This window comes from Notolepis coatsorum (assembly GCF_963971535.1).
Source record: "Notolepis coatsorum genome assembly, chromosome: 17".
Classification (NCBI taxonomy): domain Eukaryota; kingdom Metazoa; phylum Chordata; class Actinopteri; order Aulopiformes; family Paralepididae; genus Notolepis; species Notolepis coatsorum.
This window is the reverse complement of record NC_140181.1, coordinates 94,736,494-94,764,383: the sequence shown is the minus strand read 5'-3', so window position 1 is coordinate 94,764,383 and position 27,890 is coordinate 94,736,494. Positions and strand designations below refer to the sequence as shown.

Sequence of the window (27,890 nt, the reverse complement as noted above, 5' to 3'; positions counted from 1 at the left end):
TTGCAAAGTTTTCCCTCAATTTATCAATGAAATCTGTCATTAATTGAGTGACTTTTGGCTCAATTGTGCGTGTTAACGTTGACATGAAAAGAAAAAGGTAAAGGTATTTTTTTTTTATTATCATGTAATCTTTGGCGGGCCGGTCAGATTCATCCCGCGGGCCGCCAGTTGAATAGCCCTGCCCTAGATCCTGACAGAGTATATACATATGATGGGGAGGGGACTGTACATTAGGAGGGGGTGGGTGGGTGGGAGAGAAATATACATACGGCGGGGAGGGAATATATACATGCGGTGGGGAGGAGACTGTCTATTAGGAGGTGGTGGGGGTTTTGGGCATTTACGGTGGCCAGTTTTCGAATTGCAGCCTCCCGTAGGTGCTCTTTTTTTTTTTTTTTACTTTATTTTTTAGCGTTTATCGCTTTTCCTGGTCAAGCATGACCGACAGAAACAGGTTGAATGGGATGTAGAGTAGGGGAAGACACTCTGAGAAAATACGGCGGGTCCGGGAATCGAACTCGTGTACCCCAGATCCGTGACGAGCACGGTTGTCCCCGACGCCGAAATAGCGCCGAGATACGCGGTGAGCTACGGGAGCTCCCCCGTAGGTGCTCTTTAAGAGCGGTTTTGAATGTGGGCAGGGATTCACATTCCTTTACAGCTTTGGGTAGGGCGTTCCACATTGTTGTGGCATAATTGCGAAACGTGTTTAGTCCCTTGTTTGATCCGAATCTGGGTTTAACATGATTTGTGTGTAGTGGGTGGGAGGGGTTGTCCATGAGGGCTGGAGCTTAGCAAGACTCCTCCACTCTTGACACCACCGCCAGAGAGTCTAGCTCCACCCCCACCACGTTATGGCTTTCCTGACTAGCTAGATCAGACCTGTATCTGATTTAGGACCACATATGAAAGTGGACCAAATCAGAATTGAAAAGATCAGATTCCATGTGATTTGTGCTGTTCACACTGTCATGAAAGAATCTGATCTGACTAACATTATGAGCAAAAAGATTATTAATTTCCTGCAGTATGAACATACATAGCCAAAGTGTGTCCATGGACAACAACAGTTGTGATTGGTGGATCACCAAAAGAGGGCGGGGTTTGACATGGGGTCAGATACAATTTCACATCCACATCCAGAGTTTTTCACCAACTTGACTTTGTGGTTGAACTAGTAAGAAGAAGCGTCATGTGGTCTATGGGAAGTGGACAGAGTGCATGTACAGCGTGGACTCCAAGGCTTACGACGCCAGCAAAAAGTCGGAGAGAAAATCAGGAGGAGATTCTAAAAAGCAGAGACAGGTGAGTGCCGCTCACATTTTCAGCTTGATATGGATTTTAAAGGAACACGGCGGCATTATGGGAAATGCACTTACTTGTGTTCCTCAGAGTCGGACAAGAAGATAGATACCAATTTCCTCTCTGTGCGTTCATTAGAAAACGATCTTGACTGCAAGCTAGCCTAGCTTAGCACAAACAAATGGAAGATGATACGGACCAGCTAGCCTAGGTGTTGATCAAAACCACCTCTCCCGGAGTTTTTAGGTAGGCTAGCTGGTCCGTATCAGCTTCCATTAATTTGTGCTAAGCTGAGAACGCACAGAGAGGACATTGGTATCTATCTTCTTGTCAGACTCTAGCGAAGACGGTAAGCACATTTACCATAATGTTGGCATGTTCCTTTTGATACAACCTGATGACGGGGCAGACTAGACAGGTGCTCATTGGCCACCAGGATTTCTTTGTTATCCTTGATAGATTTAGCCCATCTGGGAGGCAGGATGGCCTAGAGGCGAAGAGACCGGTGGGTGTATTCCAGATGTAAGCTGGTGACCGAAGGGTGGCTGGTATTAAATCTAAGTTTCCCACCATCTCTGCCTAAGTGCCCTTGAGCAAGGCACTGAACCCCAAAACTGCTCCAGGGGCACTGCACTGAAGAGTGACCCTGCGCTCTGACCTCTCTGATGAAATGCATATGTGTGGGACTGTGTGTGTGTGTAACTAGGAGGGATATGAGGACTGTGTGTGTGTGTGTAACTAGGATGGATATGAGGACTGTATGTGTAACTAGGAGGGATATGAGGACTGTGTGTAACTAGGATGGATATGAGGACTGTATGTGTAACTAGGAGGGATATGAGGACTGTGTGTATGTGTAACTGGGAGGGATATGAGGACTGTGTGTATGTGTAACTGGGAGGGATATGAGGACTGTGTATGTGTAACTGGGAGGGATATGAGGACTATTATGTGTAACTAGGAGGGATATGAGGACTGTGTGTAACTAGGAGGGATATGAGGACTGTGTGTGTATGTGTAACTGGGAGGGATATGAGGACTATTATGTGTAACTAGGAGGGATATGAGGACTGTGTATGTGTAACTAGGAGGGATATGAGGACTATTATGTGTAACTAGGAGGGATATGAGGACTGTGTGTGTAACTAGGAAGGATACGCGAAAAGACGCATTTCAAATGCCTTGTATACACTGACAATAAAATATCTTCTTCTTGCAACTTAAAGTAATATGTGTTTTTAATGACGGTTCTGACTTGTGTTTCTCAAATGGTATCTCTCTCTTCCATGATAACATGCAGGGCCATTAGGGAAGGTAAGGTAACAGAGTATTTGATATGATATCTATCTGTAGTGTCCTGCTGCCGCTGTTGTCTAGTTCCAGTTCTGTCCAAACTGTACTGTATGAATAGATGGATCATTGCCAGCACTTACCCATAATGCCTTGCAATGATTATGCATCCTTCCTTGTGAGAGGTGTGTTGAATCTGTGGCAAATTGTAGTTGTGTGTGTGTCATATGGTTGGGTCAGTTTGACCATTTAATAGTGTGTGTGTTTGTGTGTGTGTAGGAACAAAGTGCTGAAGGTGATGAGTCAGATGAGATGCCAGAGGTTCAGGAAACTGTGACTGTGATACCAGGAAGTGCCTTACTGTGGAGAATAAGCCCACGCCCTGCAAATTCAACACAGGTACATCTCACACACACACACACACACACACACTAGAGCAGGGGTGGCCAACCAGTCAGAGACTAAGAGCCACAAAAAAATGACTGTGGTACCACAAAGAGCCACACCATATACCAGCGTTTCTCAACCTTTTTTTTCAGTCACGGCACCCTTCATGTGTTTATAGGTCTCACCCTCTGGCCTCTGAAGTTGCTAATGTCTTTTTTATTTGGGCCTCACAGGGTTAAAAGTACCCTGTGAGACCCACGGTTTCAAAATTACAAAATCACTTTTAGCCATTTAAAAAAATTATGTTTATTTAAAAAATGTTAAAGGGGAACTATTTTACTATTTCTTTCACTATTTGGGCACTTTTACACAATTCCTGTGAGTCTATGGAACACCTAGGTTTTTTTCAAAAAAAATGCATTGTTTTGTATTTCTAATCAAGTACTAAAAACCGCATTTTTCTACCTTAAGATCTTAAGCCGTTTTGAGGCTGGGCTCCAACCACTGTGTGGCCTGGTGCCAACTGCCACATCAACTGCCACATTATTATGCAGCTGAGAAATCTCTGACATCACAGATATGCACATTTTCAGATGACTCAGTTCAGTGAGGGTGAATATTGTGAGAGGAGAATTGGAAGAATTCGCCAATATGAGAATTAGAGACATATATCCTATTAATATAAGTCCACATAGCTAAGAAACAATGGTAAACACTGAAAAAAGCCATTTATAAGATAGTTCCCCTTTAAGCACATGTATAGTCAATTGGTCCTGTTGTTCAGCCTCACAATGCTATTTGATAGTAAATGTGTTTATATGTCCCACCCTCTGGCCTCTGAAGTTGCTAATTTCTTTTTAATTTGGGCCTCACAGGGTTAACCTCTTAAGCCCGAGATATACAGTAAAAGTGTATATTTTCAGCATTATGTTTGTTTACCAATTATTTGAACTGTTATTAGTGAAATATAAGATTATAGAAATCTCAGGGCATTGAGTCGGAAACCGGCGCATATTGACAGGAGGAAGTGGCACAGCCAAAAGTGAGTGTAGTCTTTTGAAGGAAGAGACTCAGGGCGTTCAAATTTCGAAAAACTACCCTACCCAGCTCACACCAGCCCCTGTCAATCATCTGACTTCTGGATTTACTTTTTAATTTCTCTTATTTTTTGGGATTATCTCCCACAAACCTGAACGTTATTGCAAAAAACGGTGTTGCAATATGATGAAAAATGGTGGAGAAATTTACATTATAAAAAAGATGGCAGAATTCAGTACTGTATCTACAAAACCTTCTGTTTAATCATCTTCTCTTTATTCATTTGCTTAGATTTTTCAGGTCTGGTCAATTTTAGCATGGTGTTATTTACAGTCAAAGATAATTTCTTTTTTAAATAGAATTGATATTCTCCTTTGGTTCATTACAATTTACTCAAGCCTAGTAACAGACACACTATTTCTGACACTGATCCATATATGTCCCTAGATTCAGATACCAAGAACATGCAAATGGACCATTTAAAAAAAAATTGTAAATGTTTATTCTACGTCCTTATGGAACGGGTTGGCCACCCCTGCACTAGAGGTTAGACCAGTAGTAGTATTACACACACTAGAGCAGGGGTGGCCAACCCGCGGCTCGTGAGCCGCATGCGGCTCTTTGCCCACCAATGTGTGGCTCCTCCCTCCATTAACACATTGTGCGCCAAGAACGGCGTAAATCGTTATTGCCCGCCATGCGTTGAACGCCAACAACGGCGTATCACATGTTTGGGATGCGTCTATTCTTATCCTAACGGATTTATGCTTCCGCGTTCGCGTTTTGCGCTCTGATTGGCCACTGACGTTTCTGGTGCGATCTGATTGGCCACTGACGTTTCTGGTCATGTGACATGTGCGCCCAATTGCGTGACGCGCCCATTTCCGCCTCGAACAGCAGCAAACTACCTAACGCCTAGTTTATCACTGGTTAAGCTTAGGCGACTCTTTCGAAGTTGGTTAAGGTTAGAGTTTGGAATCAGGGCTGGCGTTCTATCGCCCTGCTCTAAGACAACCTCTAACCTTAACCAACTTCGAAAGAGTGCCTAAGCTTAACTGGCGAAAGAACTTGCCGTCACACGATTGGCGCGACCAGAAACGTCAGTGGCCAATCGGAGCGCAAAACGCGAACGCAGAAGCATAAATCCGTTAGGATAAGAATAGACGCGTTTGGGATCAATATTAAAAAATTTCGCCATGGCATTCATAATTCATCCAGCCTCCCTCCGGACTGCAGCGGCACCCTGTTCTGATATTCCAACGCCTCAATACTGCCGCCTGGTGGATGGTCGGGCGAGTTACACTCACGCCAAACCGGAAGTGGCGATCGGTGCATCGAGGAAATTCCTCCGCCAGAGATATATTGTTGCGTGGATCAATATACACACTCGAGTGCATTTGGATCGCTTTCGAAACGCAATAATCTATATGATTTCGGCGTTTATTGCGTCATACAAACCGGAAATGGATCTAGCAGATCAACGTCAAATAATTGGGATCTTTTTCCTCCAGTCTCATCGGCGAACGGTAAGAGGACACTAACGTTACTTTCAGCTTGATTGTCTATTTCTTTGTTTGCAATCAGTCTGATCAATATATCAACCCATACTAAATAAAGCCGTTACTGACGATCAAGGAATTATAAACTACCCCCCCCCCCTTTCCTTCACGCATGATGAAGCATAATGTATACCGATCATATACATTTGCATTTTTTAATATAGAGTGTATAGGAAAGAAACGCCAATCGATAATCTATTATGCTTCAGGGCCTATAACTAGCGTTTTTGGAATTACAGCAGAAAAGCTTAAAAACATACTTATATTATCGACGGTATTAACACAACAATGTATGAATGAAAAAATATAACATTCCCACATCCGGAACGATGGATACCCGATGTTGAATGGGCCATAGTAATGCAGATATAGCTATAATATTTAAAAAGTTATAGCCCTGCAAAGAAGGTAAACATCTCCATAGGCTTACAGCGGTGGCAGAGAGGGCATAATGATGGGCACAATGCATGGCGCCCAATGTGTTAAGATAATGAATGAATGTGTCATTCATTCCATAAGACATAAATTAACATTTACAGACTTTTTTTTTTTTAATGGTTCATTTGCATGTTCTTGGTATCTGATTCTAGGGACATCTATGGATCTCAGGGAATGTATTCCCAGTGTCAGAAATATTGTGTATGTTACTAGGCTTGAGTAAATTGTAATGAACCAAAGGAGAATATCAATTCAATTTTATATACCGGTATATATTTTTTTTATCTTTGATTGTGAATAACACCATGCTAAAATTGACCAGACCTGAAAAATCTAAGCAAATGAATAAAGGGAAGATGATTAAACAGAAGGTTTTGTAGATACAGTACTGAATTCTGCCATCCGGACACATGCAATTTGAAATATGATTATAGAATATCAGGCCTATAAATTACCTTATTATGGCCAAGTTGCACATCTATGGATCGGGCAAAATCTCCCCTTTCCAATGGCAGAATTCAATCTGGATTTAGTATCACCAGGCGTGATTCACAAGTACAGTTACTTTTTTATAATGTACATTTCTCCAAAAATGTTCATCAGATTGCAATGCCGTTTTTTGCTAGACGTTCACAGAAAGGTAGAGAAACTAACTGTGTTCTGTATTATGGCAATAACGTTCAGGTTTGTGAGAGATAATCCCGAAAAATAAGAGAAATAAAAAAGTTTATCCAGAAGTCAGATGATTGACAGGGGCTGTGAGCTGGGTAGGGTAGTTTTTTCTAAATTCGAAAGCCCATCAAAAGCCATGGGTCTCTTCCTTCAAAAGACTACACTCACTTTTGGCTGCGCCACTTCCTCCCGTCAAAATGTGCCGGTTTCCGACTCAATGCCCGGAGATTTCTATAATCATATATTTCACTAATAACAGTTACAATCATTGGTAAACAAACGTAATGCTGAAAATATACACTTGCTGTTTTGACAGGGGTAGGGGTCTTTACTCTTGGCTACATTTGAAAAGAAAATGCAACATTAATTCATACATTCTGTAGAGATGGATTTATGGCCTGATGTCATTTGCGGTCCAGTACCGGACTGCTCGGGCTTAAGAGGTTAACCCTGTGAGGCCCAAATAAAAAAGACAGTAGCAACATCAGAGGCCAGAGGGTGGGACCTTAAACACGTGAAGGGTGCCGTGACTGAAAAAAAGGTTGAGAAACGCTGGTATATGGTGTGGCTCTTTGTGGTACCACAGTACTTTTTGTGGCTCTTAGTCTCTGACTGGTTGGCCACCCCTGCACTAGAGGTTACACCAGTAATATTATACACACACACACACACACACACTAGAGGTTACACCAGTAATATTATACACACACACACACACACACACACACACACACTAGAGCAGTGATTCCCAACCTGGGGTCCGCGGACCCCCTGGGGGTCCGCCAGGGGGCGCAGGGGGTCCGCCAGACCACAGATGATTTGAGGTATTTTTATTTTTTTATTTTTTTTCAGAGACATATTTAATTAGCATATTTTTATCATCAGAAATAATAGTCTCTCCACTACAATAAAAAATAAAGATAAATAAATAAACATCTAGACATGATTTTTGAACGTTAACAGTAGGCTACCGGGTAGCCGCTAAAACGCGAATCAGTTGACTGTATCACTTTCCGTAGCTAGCCTAGCACGCTAGTTAACTTTCTCGGCTCGTCTGCCAGAGGCGAAAATGTGTGACAAACGAAAAGGAGATGACGGCAGCTCATCTGCCCAAAAAGTTAGGACCTACAGCAATCGCGAAAATTACATCACCATGGGCTTCACTGAGGGACCAGACAAACGACCTGAGTGTGTGATTCGTGGAGAAAAGTTGGCAAACCCAGCAAGCTGAAGAGACATCAGGCGTCTAAGCACCCAGAAACCGTTGGGAAGGATCCAGACTTTTTTCGGAGGAAAGAACAGTCTCTCAAGGCGAACAAGCCCGTTGATGTTAGAGTAGCGTGGAGCAGGGGTGGCAGTGATTTACAGAAGGCTACCGAAGCCTCCTTTGAGTGTTCGCTTTTAATTGCAAAAGCAAAGAGACCGCACAATATTGGCGAGCAGCTCATCAAACCAGCCTGCCTCAAAATGGTTTAGAAACTGTGCGGCCCACAGGTGGCGGATAAACTAAAATCAGTACCACTCTCGAACAATGTAGTGAAAGACCGAATTGATAAGATGTCAAGTGATTGCGAGCAGCAGCTGTCAGAAAAGCTTAAAAAGGATCCATTTGCCATACAACTTGATTAAACTACAACTGTCGCAGACGAGGCTGTGCTCATCGTTTATGTGCAGTATATCGAAAATGAGGATCTGAAGCAGGACATTCTCATGTCAGTCAACCTTACTACCACCACTCGAGGTGAGGATATTTTTACTGCAGTGGATTCTTACTTCATTCAACATAAATGCAAACCGTTCACCATTAGGGCCTGATTTGAGAGGATGAATACAGGATTTGAATATTGGCCAACATTTTGAAATACATATTGTGCAAGATGAGATTTGTTGATTGAAGGCACAAGTCAAAGAAGCATAGTGGGTCTAATTAGGATGCATATGCCTGTGTATAAGCAGTTTGTTATTAAAATGACAAAAAAAGTATTTTATGGTATTTTATTAGGAGGGGGGTCCAGGAATTTCATCAGATGTTTGGGGGTCCCTGGGGGAAAAAGGTTGGGAACCCCTGCACTAGAGGTTATACCAGTAATATTATACACACACACACACACACACACACACACACACACACACACACACACACTAGAGGTTACACCAGTAATATTATACACACACACACACACTAGAGGTTACAGCAGTAATATTACACACACTGGAGGTTACACCAGTAATATTACACACACTGGAGGTTACACCAGTAATATTATACACACACACACACACACACACACACACACACACACACACACACACACACACACACACACTAGAGGTTACAGCAGTAGTAATGTTTCACACACACGCGCGCGCGCGCAAAAACCCCTGATCCTCTCTATACTGATAGCTGTTGTAACCCTTGCTCTCCTCCTTGCTGTACAGATGTATAACTTCACCCACTTCGCCATGGCTCTGAACGAGCTGGAGCCCGGCATGGAGAGGCTGCTGCCGCTGACGGACTGCCGCCTGCGGCCCGACATCAGAGCCATGGAGAGCGGAGACATGGGTGATTATTACACTCATTAATATACATGTAGAAACGGCTCACACACAACACCCTGAAACATTATCAGAACCGAGGCACGGATTTTGTCGACTGAGGTGGCGTTCGAACGGCAACAAATGGATCTTTCGAACGGTAATTTATATGTTTGGCGAAAAATGCAGCCCGAGCCGCTAGACGCTCGTAAAGTGCCGTGACTTACGTCGGCCCGAATACGGTACCCCACCTGTTAAGTGGAAAGTATTCAATTAAAGGGGAGATGTTGCATAGCGATATAAACATAGTCATAGCATCAAAATAGTATTTAGATAAACCACAGAAAAAATCACGTTATAAAAAGAAGCAGTTTCTAAGAAAAAAACTATTCGTTATGTCCCTTCGTGTAGCATTTATCAACCAGTGCGCCGCCATTTTGTTCACGTTAAATCCTGATGTCACGGAGATGGTTTTGCCCAGAGCCTCCCACCTCAGACCTGTATCCATGGACCTAGAGGCTGTAGCTAGAATGGATCTGGAAAGTTTTGACTAGGTGGACAGACCCACAGAGAGTATCAGAAACCCAGTGGCCTATGCCTTTGAGCCAGTTAGAATGACAGCAGTGAGACGTGCTCCTCCTGTCGAGCCGGACGATGATGGAGAAAGTGGTGCGCAAAACTTGCCTGAAGATGATGATGGCCGCGTTGGGAACACTGCCTGGTGCCGCTGCAGATGTTGTATCCCGATGGAAACTGAAGTTGAAAGCGTGTGCTGCCAAGATGAACACATGGCTAACCTAGAGCATCTCATAATCGACAACTGCATAACGAGGAGTCCAACTTATAAAATGTTGTGTCTTGAGAGAGATGTCCTGGAGGTCTCGATGTTGTCGTTGAAGGATGTCCAAGCTGAGATGCTGGAACGGCTGATAAGTAGCAGGTAAGATTATGCATAACGGTAGCTAACGTCAGACAGTAGCTAACCTCTCCATCAAATTGTTTGGACCACTGCTAGCCGGTGTTGTGCCGAATTAGAACTCCCTGCCAGAATCCGACTCCCCCTTGCGTGAACGCACATCCATACACTATCAGCCTACCCAGCATGTAATACGTTATTTTCCCCACGTCAAATATGTGCAGTATCACTGTCAGTCGTAGCTTCAATTCATTGTTGCGAGTTGGATTGCGAGCACGGGATGCGTAACGTTAGCTCCCATCATCAGTGCTACTGACAGCCTCTGTAAAACAGCAGGGAGCATAACACTTTTATACGTTCCTTGTAAAACGGGCACAAATGCTAAAAAGATGAATGAGAGTCCCTGTTATTAGGTTCCTCAAATATTGTTCATAAAAAACATTTATGTAATATTTTACAGCATTGAGCAACCAAACAGGGGGATGCTGCTGCATATAAATTATATGTATGCTCCGTCATCTTTGAGATGGCGAGACCTGCAGTTGGCACCGTGTGAGGCCACATTTGAGCAAATTAATAATACTGCAGGATAATAATACGTGTGTAACAAAACCATTCATTGCGTTTGATGTAAGCAAACTGGTGCCAGACTCAGCATTCCTGCATTCGGCTGAATAGCGAGATGAAGCACATCCTACCTGGTCTTTATTAGAACTCAACTCGTTATTATTGGCGCATACACTCCATCAGATGTCTGTCATAAAACGATAAAGCGGACAGAAATGCAGGAACGTTTTGATTATATTTAAAAGGCGTTGACATTTAATCTAAATCTATAGTTTATTATCTGTGGCCGTCAGATAGACTCATTGGTTGCTCGTAGTGTAGGATTAACAGGAACAATTTAAATAAATAACGTTAGTTGAAGATGATTTGTGTGCTAATTTAAGGCAGTCAATGAGTTGTGCTCTCTCTCTCTATAGACCGGTCTATCTCTCTCTCGATAGACTCATTGGTTGCGTGTATATATAGACCGGTCTATCCTACATTACGCTTGTGACGGAGACAGACTTTCAACCTTCATTTGGGAAAAATAAATAATGTTTAATAATAATAATAATAATAATAATAATAATAATAATAATAATAATAATAATAATAATAATAATAATAATAATAATAATAATAATAATAATAAGTAAGACAACGGATCCGTTTAACGAATTCCATATAAATCTATAGTTTATTATCCATGGCCGTCAGATAGACTCATTGGTTGCTCGAAATGTAGGATAGAGAGATCAAGAGAGAGAGATAGACCGGTCTATTAAAAATCAGCCTCGCAGATCTATCGTTGAAATCAGGTTACCTCGCCTGATTATTTAAATTACGCCCGCACGGCTTGGATCGTCCCAGAAAAAAACGATACCATTCCCAGTGTAGTGCAATACCAGCCGGAAGGCGTAGGGGGCGGTATTTGCCCTTTTGCGAGCTCAGACCCATTCCCAACGATAACATCAGGCTGGATGGATGAAAATGAATGGATATCGCTAATAAAAGAAATAACGATCAAAACCCGACTATACTTGTGATTGGCACTCAAGCGATGGCGAGTTAACCCGACTATCATCGGGTCTGGCGTTGAATGAGTTAATGGACGGCAAGGCCAGATGCACTTCCCGGAAGGGGCGTGGCACCCAATGTGTTAAAAGGTATTAAAAAGTCTTAACTTTAATTTGCACAGGTATTACATTTATTACAATAATAATATTAAATATATAAAATGTATAGTAGTATTCAAGTCGTGTTTTTTTTTTTTGCAGGGCAACCAGAAGAGCTTGGTGTGTCTGGCGAGAGCTTGTATGGAACGCACAAGAATTTAACCCTTTCACTACCACACTACAGAAGGTTAACGCTTTACGGTCTGTAGTGTGATAGTAAAGGGTTAACCTTCTGTAGTGTGCTAGTGAAAGGGTTAAACTGGTGTACAAGTGCAGCCGCCAGTTCAGTGTCGCTATGTGTTTCTGGTCGTGAAACTTGTATTAGATTTTTGCTGTGGTATAAAAAAGGTCTTAATAAAAAGTCTTAAATTGAACTTGTTGAAACCTGCAGATATCTTGACGGACATCATGACCCCATATAGGAAGCTGTTACCAGTTCCTCCTCTTGTGTTTTTTCTTTTTTTGTAGAGACGGCAAGTACAGAGAAAGAGAGGCTGGAGGAGAAGCAGAGGGGTGCGAGGAAGGAGCGGTCCAAGGATGTGGAGGATTGGTCGACCAGGTCAGTTCCTGTAGACACACTGCTGTCGGTCTCTCCAGGACGTTTGGATTTCGCAAATGGCAAAATATATAAACGCAAAATAAAGATTTCTATTATGTACCTTACTTTACTATTATTGCCTTACTACTATGCTACTATACTTATACTACCAACTGTCGTGCTAATTATGTCTATACTCCTATACACTCAAGTTAAACACTATTTCAACTCCGTTAGACCATTTAATTGTGGGGCGGCGTGGCTCAGGGGTAGAGCGGGTCGTCCAATGATCGAAGGGTTGGTGGTTCGAATCCCGCTCAAGCCCATGTCCATCCCACTGCCGTTGTGTCCTTGGGCAAGACACTTAACCTACTTGCCTCGTATGAATGTGTATGCATGTGAATGAATGTTGGTGGTGGTCGGAGGGGCCGTAGGCGATGATTATTCGCCACGCTTCTGTGAGTCTGCCTCAGGGCAGCTCTGGCTGCAATTGTAGCTTACCACCACCGGTATGACTGTGTATGAACGAATAATGGACTCTGTAAGCGCTCTGGGGTCTCTGGGGTGTCACGAAGAGCGCTATATAAATCCAATCCATTATTATTATTATTATTATTATTATTATTAAATTCTCATGTTTTTTTATTTTATTTTATAATAATAATTTAATTATCCCCTCCACACATTACATGTTTTTGAACAGTTTAAAAATGGGTTGGTCTTTCCACCAAAAACATTCAACAAACTACTAGCATACCTACACCTCTAACCTAAATGCGAGGATCTATGATGTGCCCTGCCCCACCCCAGAGGGACATAGACTTTTTAAAAGGTATTTTTCCACACTGTATTTGAAACATGTCGTCTTACTCTTAACCGTTTACATTTTCCCGTCCTCAGGTGGTTTCAGCTGGGAACGAACCCTCACACAGGCGCTGAAGATTGGCTCTATACAGGTGGATACTTTGACAGAAGTTACTCTGACTGTCCTCACATTTACTGAAGCGCAGAGTGCCAAGAGCCGTCTCCACAGCTCCTCCACACAACCGATCCAACTCAATCGTGTCACCATCCAAAAATATCCTAGGCTTCACAATGTCCAAAAAACATTGATCGCCACCGTTTCGTCATCGGGAGTTGGCGGAAAGACCGCAGATCGAGCGGTCGATATTTAGCAGACGGAAATTATTTATTTGCCATTTACAGTGAAAGTCTGTTACAACGAGTTCCACTATATTGACAATGTTTTCTCTTAATGTTGACTATGCGTCAAACTGCCACCTGTGTGCACAGGTCAATTGACCCCCTGAGGTCGTAATTTTGAAGATCATGATCCAATACCGTGTTACTCATCTCACTTGATGTTGTTGATGATGCCAGTCGATGATGTCATCTCTGGGTTGGAGCTCTTATCACTGTGAGGGAAAACTAAGGTCTGATGTATGAGTGAGCAGCCTGATCTCACTTAAAATATGTAAATATAGTATTAACCACAGGAAAAAGATACATAATGTATGTTATGTTATATCCATGAGTAATATATTTACGATCGTATCAGTCCAAACTAAAAAACCAGTGTGGTCGGGAGTCGAACTAACAATGCCCTTTTTTTTTTATCTTATCTACTTTTTCTCCCATTTTCTATTTTTCTCCCATCCCAATTTCCGTATCGTCCAATTCTACCCTCCCCTGTCTCGAACGCTGTTAGGCCATGCCTCCCACAAGCCGGCTGCAATGTGGACTAAGCCTTACATCACGTGTCCCCTCCGGTACTCGATGAAGTAGCAGTCGCATCTTTTCACCTGCACAGCGTGATCTCTCAGCGGCGGGGGTCTGCGTTTGGAGGGCACGCCGCCCCCGTCGCTTCCTGATTCTGCTGCGCAGGCGCACCAACCGACCTGTAGGAGTCGCTGACAACAACGTCCGATCCCCACCCATCAGCTTCCCTAAGCGACAGTTGTGATTGGAGGATCAAGAAAAGAGGGCAGGGTTTGAGATAGGTCTATTGTATTAGTATGAACGACCAGCCAAGCTGATAGCAATGCGGAGAGCTGCGCTCGAACCCAGCGTATTCTGCATTGGTGGTGAGCGCCTTGCCCACTGCACCACCTAGCCGCCCCGAACTAACGATGCTTGTGGTGGGAGACCAAGCCACCCACCCTGATACAAACACAGCAATACTATGATGATGATGATGATTCAAAGATAGAAAGTTAGCGTTTTAACCGAGATCGGGCTTCTCAAGACTACCGAGACACACTCCTCTGATAAGCCGCGCCCCAACCCCAACCACACTGTTACCTTAAAAGAGCACGCCAACATTTTGGGAAATTAGCTCATCGTCTTGTCCAGAGAGGGACAAGAAGATGGATACCAGTTTCCTCTCTGTGCGTCTGAACGCACAGAGAGGAAACTGGTATCTATCTTCTTGTCTCTCTCTGGAGAAGACGGTAAGCTAATTTCCCAAAATGTTGGCGTGTTCCTTTAAACTAACCATAACCACACTGTTATCTTAAAATAACCCTAACCACACTGTTACCTTAAACTAACCATAACCACACTGTTAACCTTAAACTAACCATAACCTTAACGCGAGATTGGGCTACTCAAGACTACTGAGATATACTTTTCTGATAGCCTCGCCCCAACCCTAACCCTAACTTTCTATCATCATAGTATTGCTGTGTTTGTATCAGGGTGAGTGCACTCACCCCCCACCGCAACTAATTAGTTTGACTCCCAATCGCATTTTTTCTTTTTTTGGGGGCCTTTCGCTGATCCAAAACGTAAATATATTACTTATATATATATATATATATATATATATATATATATATATATATATATATATATAGAAATATATATATATGTAACATACATTATGTACCTTTTTTCCTGTGGTGGATTAAGTACTTTATTTCCGTTTTCTGATGAGACCGGTCTGGGCTGGAAGGTACTAAAGCACACACCTCCCACATCTAGACGTACCGCGACAAGGTATGCCCAGAATATCAGGGGTTATTTACATACATATTTTACTTTTATATATAATCTGTTTGAATATTAGACCTCTATTTTAGTTAGCACTAAACCATCCCTCTGAAACTTCACAAGTTTGACAACGGTTTTCTTTGTGATTAGAGAACTAGAATGAAAGCTGCTTATGTTTACTTGCATAGTAAACCCCAAGAGATATTGTCGATGATTGTTTTGTTGTTGTTAACTGTAACATGGATGTGCGTAATACTTGGGGGGTGCATGCATGGTCACTAAAATAATTTAACGCAGTCTTTTAAAGCCATAAAACGTTTAAGTAGGTCTGCACTGAACAAAATACTGTTGACTGCTGAACAAAGGGATGGCGCAGAGAGCGTAGTCATCTTGACACACCGGATGGGAACGGGATGCAAAGAGAAACCATGGATCTGTGATGTATAATAAAGTATCTTCGACTAGGAGCGCTGACTTGAGACCAGTTTCAACTGGTGAATTTTCTACGGTCGAGTGACCTGAACAACGGTCATCTTAGATCGGGCACCTGTATTTGTGAAGCTTCGCATTGTAGGAGTGTACTGATCTGCGGTCAGTGTGACCAGGAACACTTGTCGTCATTACCTAGTTCAAACTAAACGAAATATCAGTAGCACCACTGAGAGGTTTGTGACTACATGGACCATGTACTGCTACTCTAATGGCCTGGAGCTAGAACTACCCATGGGCTCTTCATGTCTGACCTGTTTACCTTTCTGATGTGCCCAGTACAGTACTCATGATGATCAGTGTGGCTGCCCCATGTTCATGTTTGTGTTTTTACAGAGAACACGTGATTTTGGTCACAAGCCTCATATTACTTACAGTAGTCCTCCATTCTGCTCCATTTCCAAATTGAAGGTCCTACATAATGAAGCTTTACAACAACAGAAGGCCTTGTGACATCGTAAACCTATGCAAACAAAAAACATCGCCATTTTGTCTTCCCTCCTGAAATGTGAAAATGAGCAAACGCCACTTCTTTCTTCGCTGCACCGGGTGTGTGTTCAAGATACCACAGATGCACCCGTTGCAATGAATGTCCCATCTATTCTCTAGTTTTGTACAAATATCATGCTTTGATGTGGTCAGTGGAAAAGCTCCTTGTTTGTGTTTCTAAGCACTAATAATATAAAAGCATAAAACTGCACAGATGTATGCTCACAGTCCTATGCACTTACTGTATAGTGATATATCTTACCCATCTTAACCTCTTATATCCCTATCATACCCTCTTCTACCCCTATCTTACTGCGCTTCTACAGTACCCCTATCTTACCCCTCTTCTTACCCTTCTGCCCCTATCTTACCCTCTTACATCCCTATCATACCCGTCTTTCCTAGCTACTCTCCACTTGTATACATGGAGTGCACTTTGTGGTTTGCTGGCTGCAGCAGCTCAGAGGTCTCGTGGCCTAATGGTTCTTCTTGTGATCATTTGTCTGGCATTTAATTGAACGTGTTTACATTGTATGTTCCTTAGCCTTTTCTTTTGCCTGTTAATTTCCCCATACCTGTACAGAGCACTAAAAAGAACTGGATCTTTAGCAACCTAGTGCAGGAGACATGCCTCACGCCATTGTATTGTATAGGCCATATGCAAACAAATACATATTTAAGAAATAAATTATGACCCATTAAGTGCTTGCATCCTTTTTGTTTATTGATGTGATGTATTCTCATCCTGCCAGTCTAGTGTCGAGAGAACATCACTGTATGAATAAGTGCAGACTTCCAGCTTTAATTTGAGGGTATTTACATCCAAATCATGTGAACGGTGTCGAAATTACAACAATTTCCATATGTGCCTCCCCCTTTACTGTATAACATGGCTGCAGTTTAGGTCAACTATGGACTACTGTCCCAACTCCTCACATACTCCATGTTCCATGTCACTGTAGGAGGAAACCAATCCTGGATATTCACCAGGGCAGATATCTACAGCAGAGAAAAATGGAATCTGGGTTTTAAAGGGAACCTTTGCCAAAAAACTGCTGATTTACTTTCCACATAATCTCACATTCAAAACTTGAAACCGTTTTGCACACATTCATTTATTTTGATAGTTATTGAGAGTAAATTTGTTTGAATATGGCCACCAGTGATGTCATCAGGGACAGTGAATCCTTGTGTTGTGTTAATTACAGCTCCATGCAATTATAAGTTAGCAGTCCCTATAAGACAAGATATTGCAATTTTTTCATCTACATAATTTCATTGTGCTGTAATTAACACAAGGATTTGTGTCCCTGATAACATCACTGGTGGCCATATTCAAACGAATTGACTCAAGATATTAATTTATTGATCCCCTTGGGGAAATTCAAGAAACTTATAGATGACAATTAAATAAGTCAAGTCAAGAAGGTGACGCTTGTAGACCATAGCTGTCAACATTGGGATTTGAAAAAACAGGAGATTTTAATTGTAGGTACTGTTTATATTGTACATAGTCCTGTGTGTTGTATATTGTGTCCTGTTACTTTTGTGTTTATTGTCTCTATATACACCGTGGGAAGGGGGGCACGTAATTGAATTGTTCTGTATGTCTTGCACAAATTGGAAAATGACAAAGTTGACTTTGACTTTTAACATGTGTCTATTGTCAGACACTAATTGTAATGTTAAAAACGGATACTGCTGTAATATAAAGTGAAATTCTACCATGCCTCAATGTATCAACTTTAAACATACACTAAATGTTAATGTTAGAAATGTTAACACTTTGGGTGCCATGGGTTAAATTCATGATACACCATAGATTGCCAGCTCTATTTGTCTATGGAGAAGTACCCCTTCTTTGCATGGCTATAACTTTTTAAATTCTATTGCTACATTGCCATTATTAGGGCCCATTCAAAGTCCTATATGTATTGTTCATTGTGTAGCAACGTTAAACTTTTTCATTCACATATTCATACTAAAGTATGGTCTAATGTATAAGTATGTTTTCATCTCTTTCTGCAGCTTTCTCCAGAACGTGATATATAGCCCCAAATGCATTATATTGATGATGCAATACAGTTTTATGGCAATCGGCGCGATATAAAAAATTCCAACTGAACGTACTTCTAGAAGTTACTACACGTCATCTGATGTTGACCGGATGGGCTAGGGGGCGTTTATAATTCCATGGGCAGCGTTATACCAATCATCTAATGTGGGTCAAATGTTGATCATAGCAGTTAGTATCGAAGACGGTAATTTTACACGCTAAAACTCACCCCAATCTCCTCGCGCCGTTGGGCGATCAGCGTAGAGTAGAAATTTTACCATTATGGGATGTCGATTTACCCGGTCCATTTCCAGGTTGTATAATGGTATATACGTCCAAATCATGTTGTTTATCGAGTTATTGGCAATGGATCGCTATATATTGTGACGAGCCAGAGTGCCGGGAGCCAAACCGAGTGCCCGGAAGTAATATGGCCGACCAGCACAACCTCCACAGCACTTCCTGTTTGGCGATTGCGCCGATCGGCCACCAGATGGCGCTCCTGAACCGCCAGAGAGCTCAGTGGGTCCTCCTGGTGGATCTCAGGCCAGCGGAGGGGAAATATGAATCCGATCACAGATTTTTGAAATATTGATATTAAAGACGCTGTAAAGCGTCCTTCGGCAACTTGAGCATGGCCGGGAATGACACTGGAAAGCGTTTTCCGGCACCCAAAGTGTTAATTTCCATTATTTCGACCATGTGCAACATTTCCTAAGAACAGCAATGTCCATTCTATCAACTCCAAATCTGTGCTATGAGCTCAATTCTCCCAGTGCATGCAGAAGTAGAATTGCTGTCTTGTTTTTGGATGAATGAGTAGAAATGAAAAACGGAAATCTTGTTTTATTAAAGTAGTTTTGACATGTGATATAGATAAAGATATAGTTTCATTGTGTATTGATTAACTTTACATTTGCGCTTCATTGCTTTACAAAAGTTATACTGGCACAAGGGTCTAATACAGCAATGGATTATGGGTAAATGCAATGTTAAAGCAGTGCCAATGTAAGACTGACTTTACATTAAACGAATGACAATAATATAGTAAAGTAGGGTATTATTTGGACTAAATAATGGTGTTGTCTCACCCTACTCGCATGTTGAGGGAGAGCACCAACATTATACACTGAGAAACCACGGCTGAGAGTGAGCTCTCGGGGAACAACCCCACTTTGCCCGACAGTTTGTCTGCAACGGTCTTCTGGTCTGACTTCCTGTGCTAATGTTCTAATCTACACTGCTGCCACCTGTCGTCACGGAGGGGAATTGCAGCCATTTTGTATAAATAAATAAAAAGGGGAAAAATACGGGGAAATATTTTAACGGGAGGACGGCGGGAGAGAAGGTTGAAATACCGGAGAATCCCGGGAAAAACGCGAGGTTTGACAGGTGTGTAGACTCGGGTGACCAGATGCAAAAAGTCCAAAAGTGGGACAACAGTAAGATTTTGGTGGGACAAAGTGGGACAACAGTAAGATTTTGGTGGGACAAAGTGGGACAAAGTGGGACAGATAGATAATGTACATTTTTTTATTAGAATAACTGCCATGGTCTTCACTGAATATATTTAAATCAAAGGTTAAAGGTTAAATAAAAATAAATACAAATTAAATACCACCTAACATCTGTTTTAAATATTCAAACGTCATCACTTGACAGGAATGTCTTGTGTTTGATATTCCCTGTTAACACAGAACTAGGGAAAACAGTGTAGTATAATACAAAAATAATAATACAAATAAATTGTGTTTCTATATTAGAATAACTGCCATGGTCTTCACCGAATAGATTTAAATCAAAGGTTAAAGGTTACCACAGTCGGCTGACCTGTATGAATGGGAGTGTTGTACTGTGTGATAGACACTTGTTATCTCAGCTGCAGTGACCTTGTCCGTCTGGCTATCATTGTTTGGTTTAAAAAGAAACGTATCCATAGATCTGGATGTTTCTTTTTGGTGAGCCACTTTCAAGTGAGACTCACGTCCACTGTGGCGCTTCAAGTCGTATTCTCCTCCATGCGCAATTGAAAACGAACTATGACACAAAACACAGAAAGCCTGCTGCGGATTTCCTGCCATCTGCCTCATCTGTGTCGTTTGCCAGTCTTGGTTGTAACTGCAGGTCCGTTTCTTTTTACTGCTTTCCATCTTGAACTAGTTTGCTTGTAATGTTGTTGTGTTTTTTTGACCAATCAGATTTGCGATATGAGGTAGCGTCTCGACTCAGTCTCAGTCACGTCCAGGCATGCGTTGTTCATGGCACGGGGTACCACTCAGTGGTACCTCACTGAGTATTAAAGATTTGAGCAGAAGCGCGTGCACGCACATGCACGCGCTCGCGAGAACGCGCTGCGCTCGGCTCGGATCGTTGTGTTTACCTGCGGCGCTACCTCGCATTATCATAACAATAGCCGCTATAGGCTGGTGTCTTCAACCAGTCTGGGACTCTTTGTGATGTAAATATGGAACGTCCCAAGTTGCCGCTGCCCACAGAGTGCACCGCCGTCCAAAGGTGAACGACGGCGAACGAAGGGCCAAATCAAAACAGCCGTCAATTCCGAATTGACAACTGTTTTGATTCAACCCCCCACCCACCACCACTCACCCCCGGACAACAACACACTCTGCAAACAGCAGCAACCCGGGACATTCCATATCTACATCACAAACTTCGGGACTGAGTAGATAATTAATTAATCTTCTCTTTATTTTTATTATTTATATTAAAACTGAATCAAACCATAAACAAGGTTGCCTGTTGGGATGTTAGATCCTAATGTGAAAAACTGATTTTATATGTCTGCACTTTATGTGCTCATTTTATGCCTGTCTTAATTCTGTTGTGAAGCACTTTGAGCTGCAGTTTCTGTATGAAAGGCTATACAAACAAAGTGTATTATTGTGCGCGAGGGAACATATGCGCATGCGCGCGGGGCCGCGCGTGCGCGCGTGCGCGCGGCGTCATTATCCTGCGTGGCGGCTCAGCCCATAATAACAACGCAACGCTGGTCACGTCACAAGCAGGCAAGCAGCGCGCTAAAGTACTATAACCAATCAGAGAAATGTGTGTGGACAAGAGGCGGGTTGCTACGTTTACTGTCTGTAGGGAGGGGCTTTTAGACGCATGTTTTTTTTGGCTTCGAAAAGAGGGACATCCTCTCAATATGAGGGACGTGGGACATTTGGTCAAATGGTGGGACAGTACAACCAAAAGGGGGACACCTGGTCACCCTAGCGTGACCCCCATCTCAATTCAACCATAATACTGTAAACACAAAAGGCAGGTGCCTACACAATTTAATTATAACTACTAGTTAAATTTAAATATGTTCAGATATTACGTTAAGAGAGCACACACTCTTGATTTCCCTGGAGAAGTCTAGTCTACTTGGACTCGGAGTGCGATAGCGCACGTTTGAAGAAAAATATGAAAAAGCGCCGGAGATTGGCAGTCATGTTGGCCAATCGCAGTGAGGTAGCGGCGATAGTCCTCCAATCACAACGACCTTTTTCCATTAAAGTCTGACCGTCCCCGCAGCTTTAGGTATCTCAGAAAGAAATGTAAGTATAATATTATCCTATTTAAATGTGATTTGGGTGTACCATAGAAAGTAGAGACATACTTCATTCAAATGTATGCCATGTGAATACACAACGTGTTTATATTGATCTAAAGAACACATTGCTATGATGTGTCTGATGATGATCATGCAGAGTCATCAACGCCGGACAAGGCGCTGGAGACAGCAACGTTAGGCTATCTGGGGTCCACCGTCCAATAGTGTATTTCATATAGGAATATTTGGAAGTGATATTATTTTATCCTAACGGGTTATTCTGCATTCTGTGTGTGTGTGCGTGTGCGTGTTTGTTTCTGTGTATTCTGCGCGTGCGCGCGCGTAACGTCAAAATGCAACAACATTGAGGTTCTAGCAATCCTACTAAACATGAATATTATCCAGCTGTATGTTACTATCTAAGGGGTGTCAAATGCCATACAATACAATATAACAGAAGGTCTGTTTTTGCAGGACTCGGGGGGGCAGGCCTACAGTAGCGACTAGCGAATGTCCCTAACCGACTGACTCATTCCCCATTGTTGAAACAGTGTCGTTGCCTCGTCCTGTTTTTATTTATAAAGCGAGGCATATTTAGCCAAAATATGTTGCCAGAACATACCAAAAAAAAAGTATTGATTTTTTAATGTTTTTTTTACTTGCCAATGCGCGACCCTACTGTCACCTACTCGGCTACTCCCACCCACCCTACTAATGTACAGTCTCCTCCCCATCACGTATTCTGTTAGGATCTATGGGTAACAACAGTACTGTATATTTGCATATCGTATATGTCACAAATGTAACAGTGCTATATACCTGTATGTCATTATGCCATAAATGTCATGTATGTTGTGTATGTTGTGTATGTCATAAATGTCACTATGAATTGAAAATGGGGGACCCTGATGTAAACAAGCCAAACGTCTTTCTCTGGTCTGCATCCCCTTAACAATTGTGTGTATTATTGAGCCGTACTGTATTGTACCCATTCTGCAATATGTTTATTTTTCATTCATTCACCTACCCACAACCCCACTTTGGGTCGCGACCCGTAGTTTGAGAACCGCTGGACTAACTGTACGTGGTGAAGACTAGATTTTCCTCTTCTCTCCCCTGTGACTCAGCAGCAGCAGCAGCAGCAGCAGCAGCCGGTCAGCATCATGGCGTCTGGAGCACTGTTCCCCAGCCTGGTGTCTGGGTCCCGCGGCTCGTCCAGCAAGTATCTGGTGGAGTTCCGGGCTGGAAAGATGACCATGAAGGGAAGCACGGTCACCCCTGACAAGCGCAAGGGTCAGGTGTACATCCAGCAGACTGACGACTCCCTCATCCATTTCTGCTGGAAGGATCGCACGACTGCCAACGTGGATGATGTATGTGACACTGTGTCTGTGCTGCTGGTTGGTTCAGGAATGATCGTTTGTTTTTGCTCTTATCTCTCTCTACTGCTCTCTCTCACTGCATATCTGGTGGCGGCTTTGGCTCAGGGGTAGAGCGGGTCGTCCAATGATCGAAGGGTTGGTGGTTAGAATCCCGCTCAAGCCCATGTCCATCCCATCGCCGTTGTGTCCTTGGGCAAGACACTTAACCTACTTGCCTCGTATGAATGTGTATGCATGTGAATGAATGTTGGTGGTGGTCGGAGGGGCCGTAGGCGATGATTATTCGCCACGCTTCCGTGAGTCTGCCTCAGGGCAGCTCTGGCTGCAATTGTAGCTTACCACCACCGGTATGACTGTGTATGAACGAATAATGGACTCTGTGAAGCGCTCTGGGTGTCATGAAGAGCGCTATATAAATCCAAGCCATTATTATATCTCTCTCTCTCTGTGCCTTGACTCACTCTCTCTCTCTCTCTCTCTCTCTCTCTCTCTCTCTCTCTCTGTGCCTTGACTCTCTCTCTCTCTCTCTCTCTCTCTCTCTCTGTGCCTTGACTCTCTCTCTCTCTCTCTCTCTCTCTCTCTCTCTCTCTCTCTCTCTCTCTCTCTCTCTGTGCCTTGACTCTCTCTCTCTCTGTGCCTTGACTCTCTCTCTCTCTGTGCCTTGACTCTCTCTCTCTCTGTGCCTTGACTCTCTCTCTCTCTCTGTGCCTTGACTCTCTCTCTCTCTGTGCCTTGACTCTCTCTCTCTCTCTGTGCCTTGACTCTCTCTCTCTCTCTCTCTGTGCCTTGACTCTCTCTCTCTCTCTCTCTCTCTCTCTCTCTGTGCCTTGACTCTCTCTCTCTCTCTCTCTCTCTCTCTCTCTCTCTCTCTCTCTCTCTCTCTCTCTCTCTCTCTCTCTCTCTCTCTCTCTCCTCTCTCTCCTCTCTCTCTCTCTCTCTCTCTCTCTCTCTGTGACTCCTCTCTCTCTCTCTCTCTCTCTCTCTCTCTCTCTCTCTCTCTCTCTCTCTCTCTCTCTCTCTCTCTCTCTCTCTCTCTCTCTCTCTAGGATCTGATCATCTTCCCTGATGACTGTGAGTTTAAGCGCGTCAGCCAGTGCACCACTGGACGCGTATATGTGCTGAAGTTCAAGGCTGGCTCCAAACGCTTGTTCTTCTGGATACAGGTATGTCACTGGAAGATCTGTTCTATATACTGTGTATATATATATATATATATATATATATATATATATATATATATATATCACTGTGAAGCCCTTGACTGATGTGGCAATTATTATATCAGCCTATTTAACCCTCCTACTTTTCAGGTCAGTTATTTCTTGGTAATTGCTTGGTGATTATCCAAGGACATCATCTGTAAATGTACTTAAAATAACCTGGAAATTGACATTAAAACCTGTCAAATAAAATTACTTGTATTATATTGTCCCCTTTTTATTATGGGACAACCACTTGAGTCAGTAGGAAGGCCAATGTGTCAGCTGAGCGGCTCTTGCAAAGCAATGTTCACCCAGTAGGGGGTGGTGTTTTTTCACAGTGGTTGGCTCAGCCTCAGCTAAATATTAAGATTTGTCTTCCCCCACCCCAAAAGAAAATAACCCAGATAATCATAACAAACGTATACCGCATAATATTCCACTGTAGCAAACTATGTTGTTGTTTGGGTTGTATGTGCAAAATTCCCCTTTTACCATTCCCTCTAGTGAAAGGTTTGCAAGAAGAATTACCAATGTAATAATAATAACAATAATAATATTGTTTATTTATTTATTAATTTATAATTTATTTGTATAGCCCCTTTCATACAAGAATTGCAGCTCAAAGTGCAGCAGAAAAACAGGTATACAAAATTGGCATAAAATGAGCACAAAATTGACAACAAAAAAAGTGCAGAAATAAGTATAAAATAGACAGCAGCAAAACTGACAAAGGCAAGGCACAGAACACCAAGGTATTACCAAGGAAAACCATGAAAGGGTTGGGTTGGGGTGCTCCAGTAGCACACCATGTTACCGCGCTCGCGCGGGACTCCGTGCTGCGTCACGGATCTGGTTGACTCCGAGTTCGATTCCCGGACCCGCCGTCATTTGCCGAATGTCTCCCCCTGCTCTCTCTCCCGTTTCACCCTGCAACTGTCGGTCATGCTTGACCAGGAAAGCGATAAACGCTAAAAAATAAAGTTTAAAAAAAAAAAAAAAGTGTTGGGTTACCTGGTCGCGTCTATTCGAAGCCGGTACGAACCGGTTCATGCTTCCGCGTTCGCGTTTTGCGCTCTGATTGGCCACTGATGTTTCTGGTCGCACCAATCGTGTGACAGCACGTTCTTTCGCCGGTTAAGCTTAGGCACTCTTTCGAAGTTGGTTAAGGTTAGAGTTTGTCTTAGAGCAGGGCGATAGAACACCAGCCCTGATTCCAAACTCTAACATTAACCAACTTCGAAAGAGTACCTAAGCTTAACCAGTGATAAACTAGGCGTTAGGTAGTTTGCTGCTGTTCGAGGCGGAAATGGGCGCATCACGCGATTGGGCGCACATGTCACATGACAAGAAACGTCAGTGGCCATCAGATTCGCAAAACGCGAACGCGGAAGCATGAACCGGTTAGGCTTCGAATAGACGCTACCTGGTCATCTGCTACAACAAGCAACCCGACCGAGCAGTCTTGTTTTCCAACCACCAGGAGCCCAAGACCGATAAGGACGAGGAGTATTGTCGTAAAGTGAACGAGTACCTGAACAACCCGCCCATGCCCGGCGCTCTGGGCAGTGGAGGCAGCGGAGGACACGAGCTGTCAGCCCTGGGAGGTACGGGAGTTAACCCTTCCACTGCCACACTACCAAATGGTTAACCCTTTCACGGTGACAATACAGAAGGTTAACCCTCTCGCTGCCACATGACAAAGGGTTAACCCTTTCACAACCACACAACAGAAGGTTAACCCTTTCACTGCCACACTACAGATGGTTAACCGTCTGTAGTGTGGTAGTGAAAGGTTAACCTTCTGCCGTGTGGTAGTGAAAGGGTTAAAGGTGCTGTAAGTGGTATCTCTTTGTTAAAATAAGTGTTAGATAGCGCTACATTCCAACAGTGTAGAGCTATTATTTTAACATGTAGACCACTTATTTTAACAAACAGAAAAATACCACTTACAGCACCTTTTTTTTTATCTCTTCTTCATGTATGTAAACCCTTTAACAGTTACAATTGCGTCTTAATAACTACAGTCCTTTTGACTAGTTCAAATATATTGTGAAATACGTGTGAAACTTCATTTTAAACACTTTCCCTCACACGTGGTGGTTGTGTAAAGGACGACAACATTGTAATCACGAGTCGACTGTGTTTTTAATTGAAAGGAGAGGGCGGTCTGCAGAGCCTGCTGGGTAATATGAGCCACAACCAGCTCATGCAGCTCATTGGCCCAACGGGACTGGGGGGCCTTGGTAAGTGTCTGCTTAGCGTACAGTAAGTGGACTAATGTAGCTCACATGGCAGTCATTTCTTGCACAGCTGACAGCTCGAGAACATGCTTATCTTACACATGTGTCCCCGTGAGACGAATGTATTGATAAGAGTGCTCTCTTTCTGTTTGGATTTAGCTCAGAATGTGAGTTATTATAGAAATGGCAAATGGCTGCATTTATATAGCGCTTTTATCCAAAGCGCTTTACAATTTGTTCCTCATGTTTTTTACCCATTCACTCACACATTCACACACACCGATGGCGGGGGCAACCATGCAAGGTGCCAACCTGCTCATCAGGAGCAATTAGGGGGTTAAACTTCGACACGCTACCCGGGAGGAGCGGGAATCGAACCGGGAACCTCCGGATTACCAGACGACTCTGCTCCTGTCATAGAAACACTAGAGAGCGAGACTTAGAGAGAGACACTTAGAGAGAGAGACTTATTATTTGTTCAGGGGGGTTGATATATTGTTATTTTGATATAAACTCCATTGTAGAGATGGACAGATGTGTAAAGCATTCAATTGTGAATGTCAGTACTCTCATAAAAATAATTTGGTGTCTGTCTGACAGTTCATGAAGTTTATCTTGGAATAATGATGGATAAGATAGATGTCTCATAACTTCCTTGTGGGTGGTGACAACTTTTCTGAGCCAATGGGCGCTTTGCGCAGACGATAGCAAGTAGTTTCCCATCATGCATTTGCGGCAAGCAGATGCTGGCGAGGTACTGTGGCGCCTAGCTCTGAAGGCTGCGCGTGGCTCGCTCCAGTGAGATTTCCGCGGCTCGCCTAGTCAGATTTCCAGAGCAAGTCGGACAACATTCTAACCGTCATGCAACGCGCTTGGCAAGGCGGTAGTAAAAACTGTGCAGATCTGCGCCTGCTTCACCAATCTCAAACACGCCTTTAGAGAGCGAGACTTAGAGAGCGTGACTTGGAGAGCGTGACTTAGAGAGCGTGACTTAGAGAGCGTGACTTAGAGAGCGAGACTTAGAGAGCGAGACTTAGAGAGAGAGACTTAGAGAGCATGACTTAGAGAGCGTGACTTAGAGAGCGA

The 27,890-nt window shown here is 43.0% G+C and overlaps 2 protein-coding genes across 2 annotated transcripts in view; both read left to right on the top strand.

The window, feature by feature from the left end:
* Nucleotides 1-14,730, top strand: part of LOC311243619 (oxysterol-binding protein-related protein 2-like) — a 40,539-nt gene extending 25,809 nt beyond the window's left edge. The window contains exons 10-14 of the mRNA XM_084332910.1: nucleotides 1,179-1,305; nucleotides 2,872-2,991; nucleotides 9,126-9,249; nucleotides 12,327-12,417; nucleotides 13,297-14,730. Of these exons, the coding sequence (XP_084189036.1) occupies nucleotides 1,179-1,305; nucleotides 2,872-2,991; nucleotides 9,126-9,249; nucleotides 12,327-12,417; nucleotides 13,297-13,399 (565 nt within the window). The 3' untranslated portion in view covers nucleotides 13,400-14,730. The remainder of the gene's footprint in view (nucleotides 1-1,178; nucleotides 1,306-2,871; nucleotides 2,992-9,125; nucleotides 9,250-12,326; nucleotides 12,418-13,296) is intronic.
* Nucleotides 14,731-23,113: 8,383 nt separating this feature from the next.
* LOC311243614 (proteasomal ubiquitin receptor ADRM1-like) overlaps nucleotides 23,114-27,890 on the top strand; it is a 28,109-nt gene continuing 23,332 nt past the window's right edge. The window contains exons 1-4 of the mRNA XM_084332905.1: nucleotides 23,114-23,353; nucleotides 24,409-24,525; nucleotides 26,045-26,168; nucleotides 26,721-26,807. Of these exons, the coding sequence (XP_084189031.1) occupies nucleotides 23,144-23,353; nucleotides 24,409-24,525; nucleotides 26,045-26,168; nucleotides 26,721-26,807 (538 nt within the window). The 5' untranslated portion in view covers nucleotides 23,114-23,143. The remainder of the gene's footprint in view (nucleotides 23,354-24,408; nucleotides 24,526-26,044; nucleotides 26,169-26,720; nucleotides 26,808-27,890) is intronic.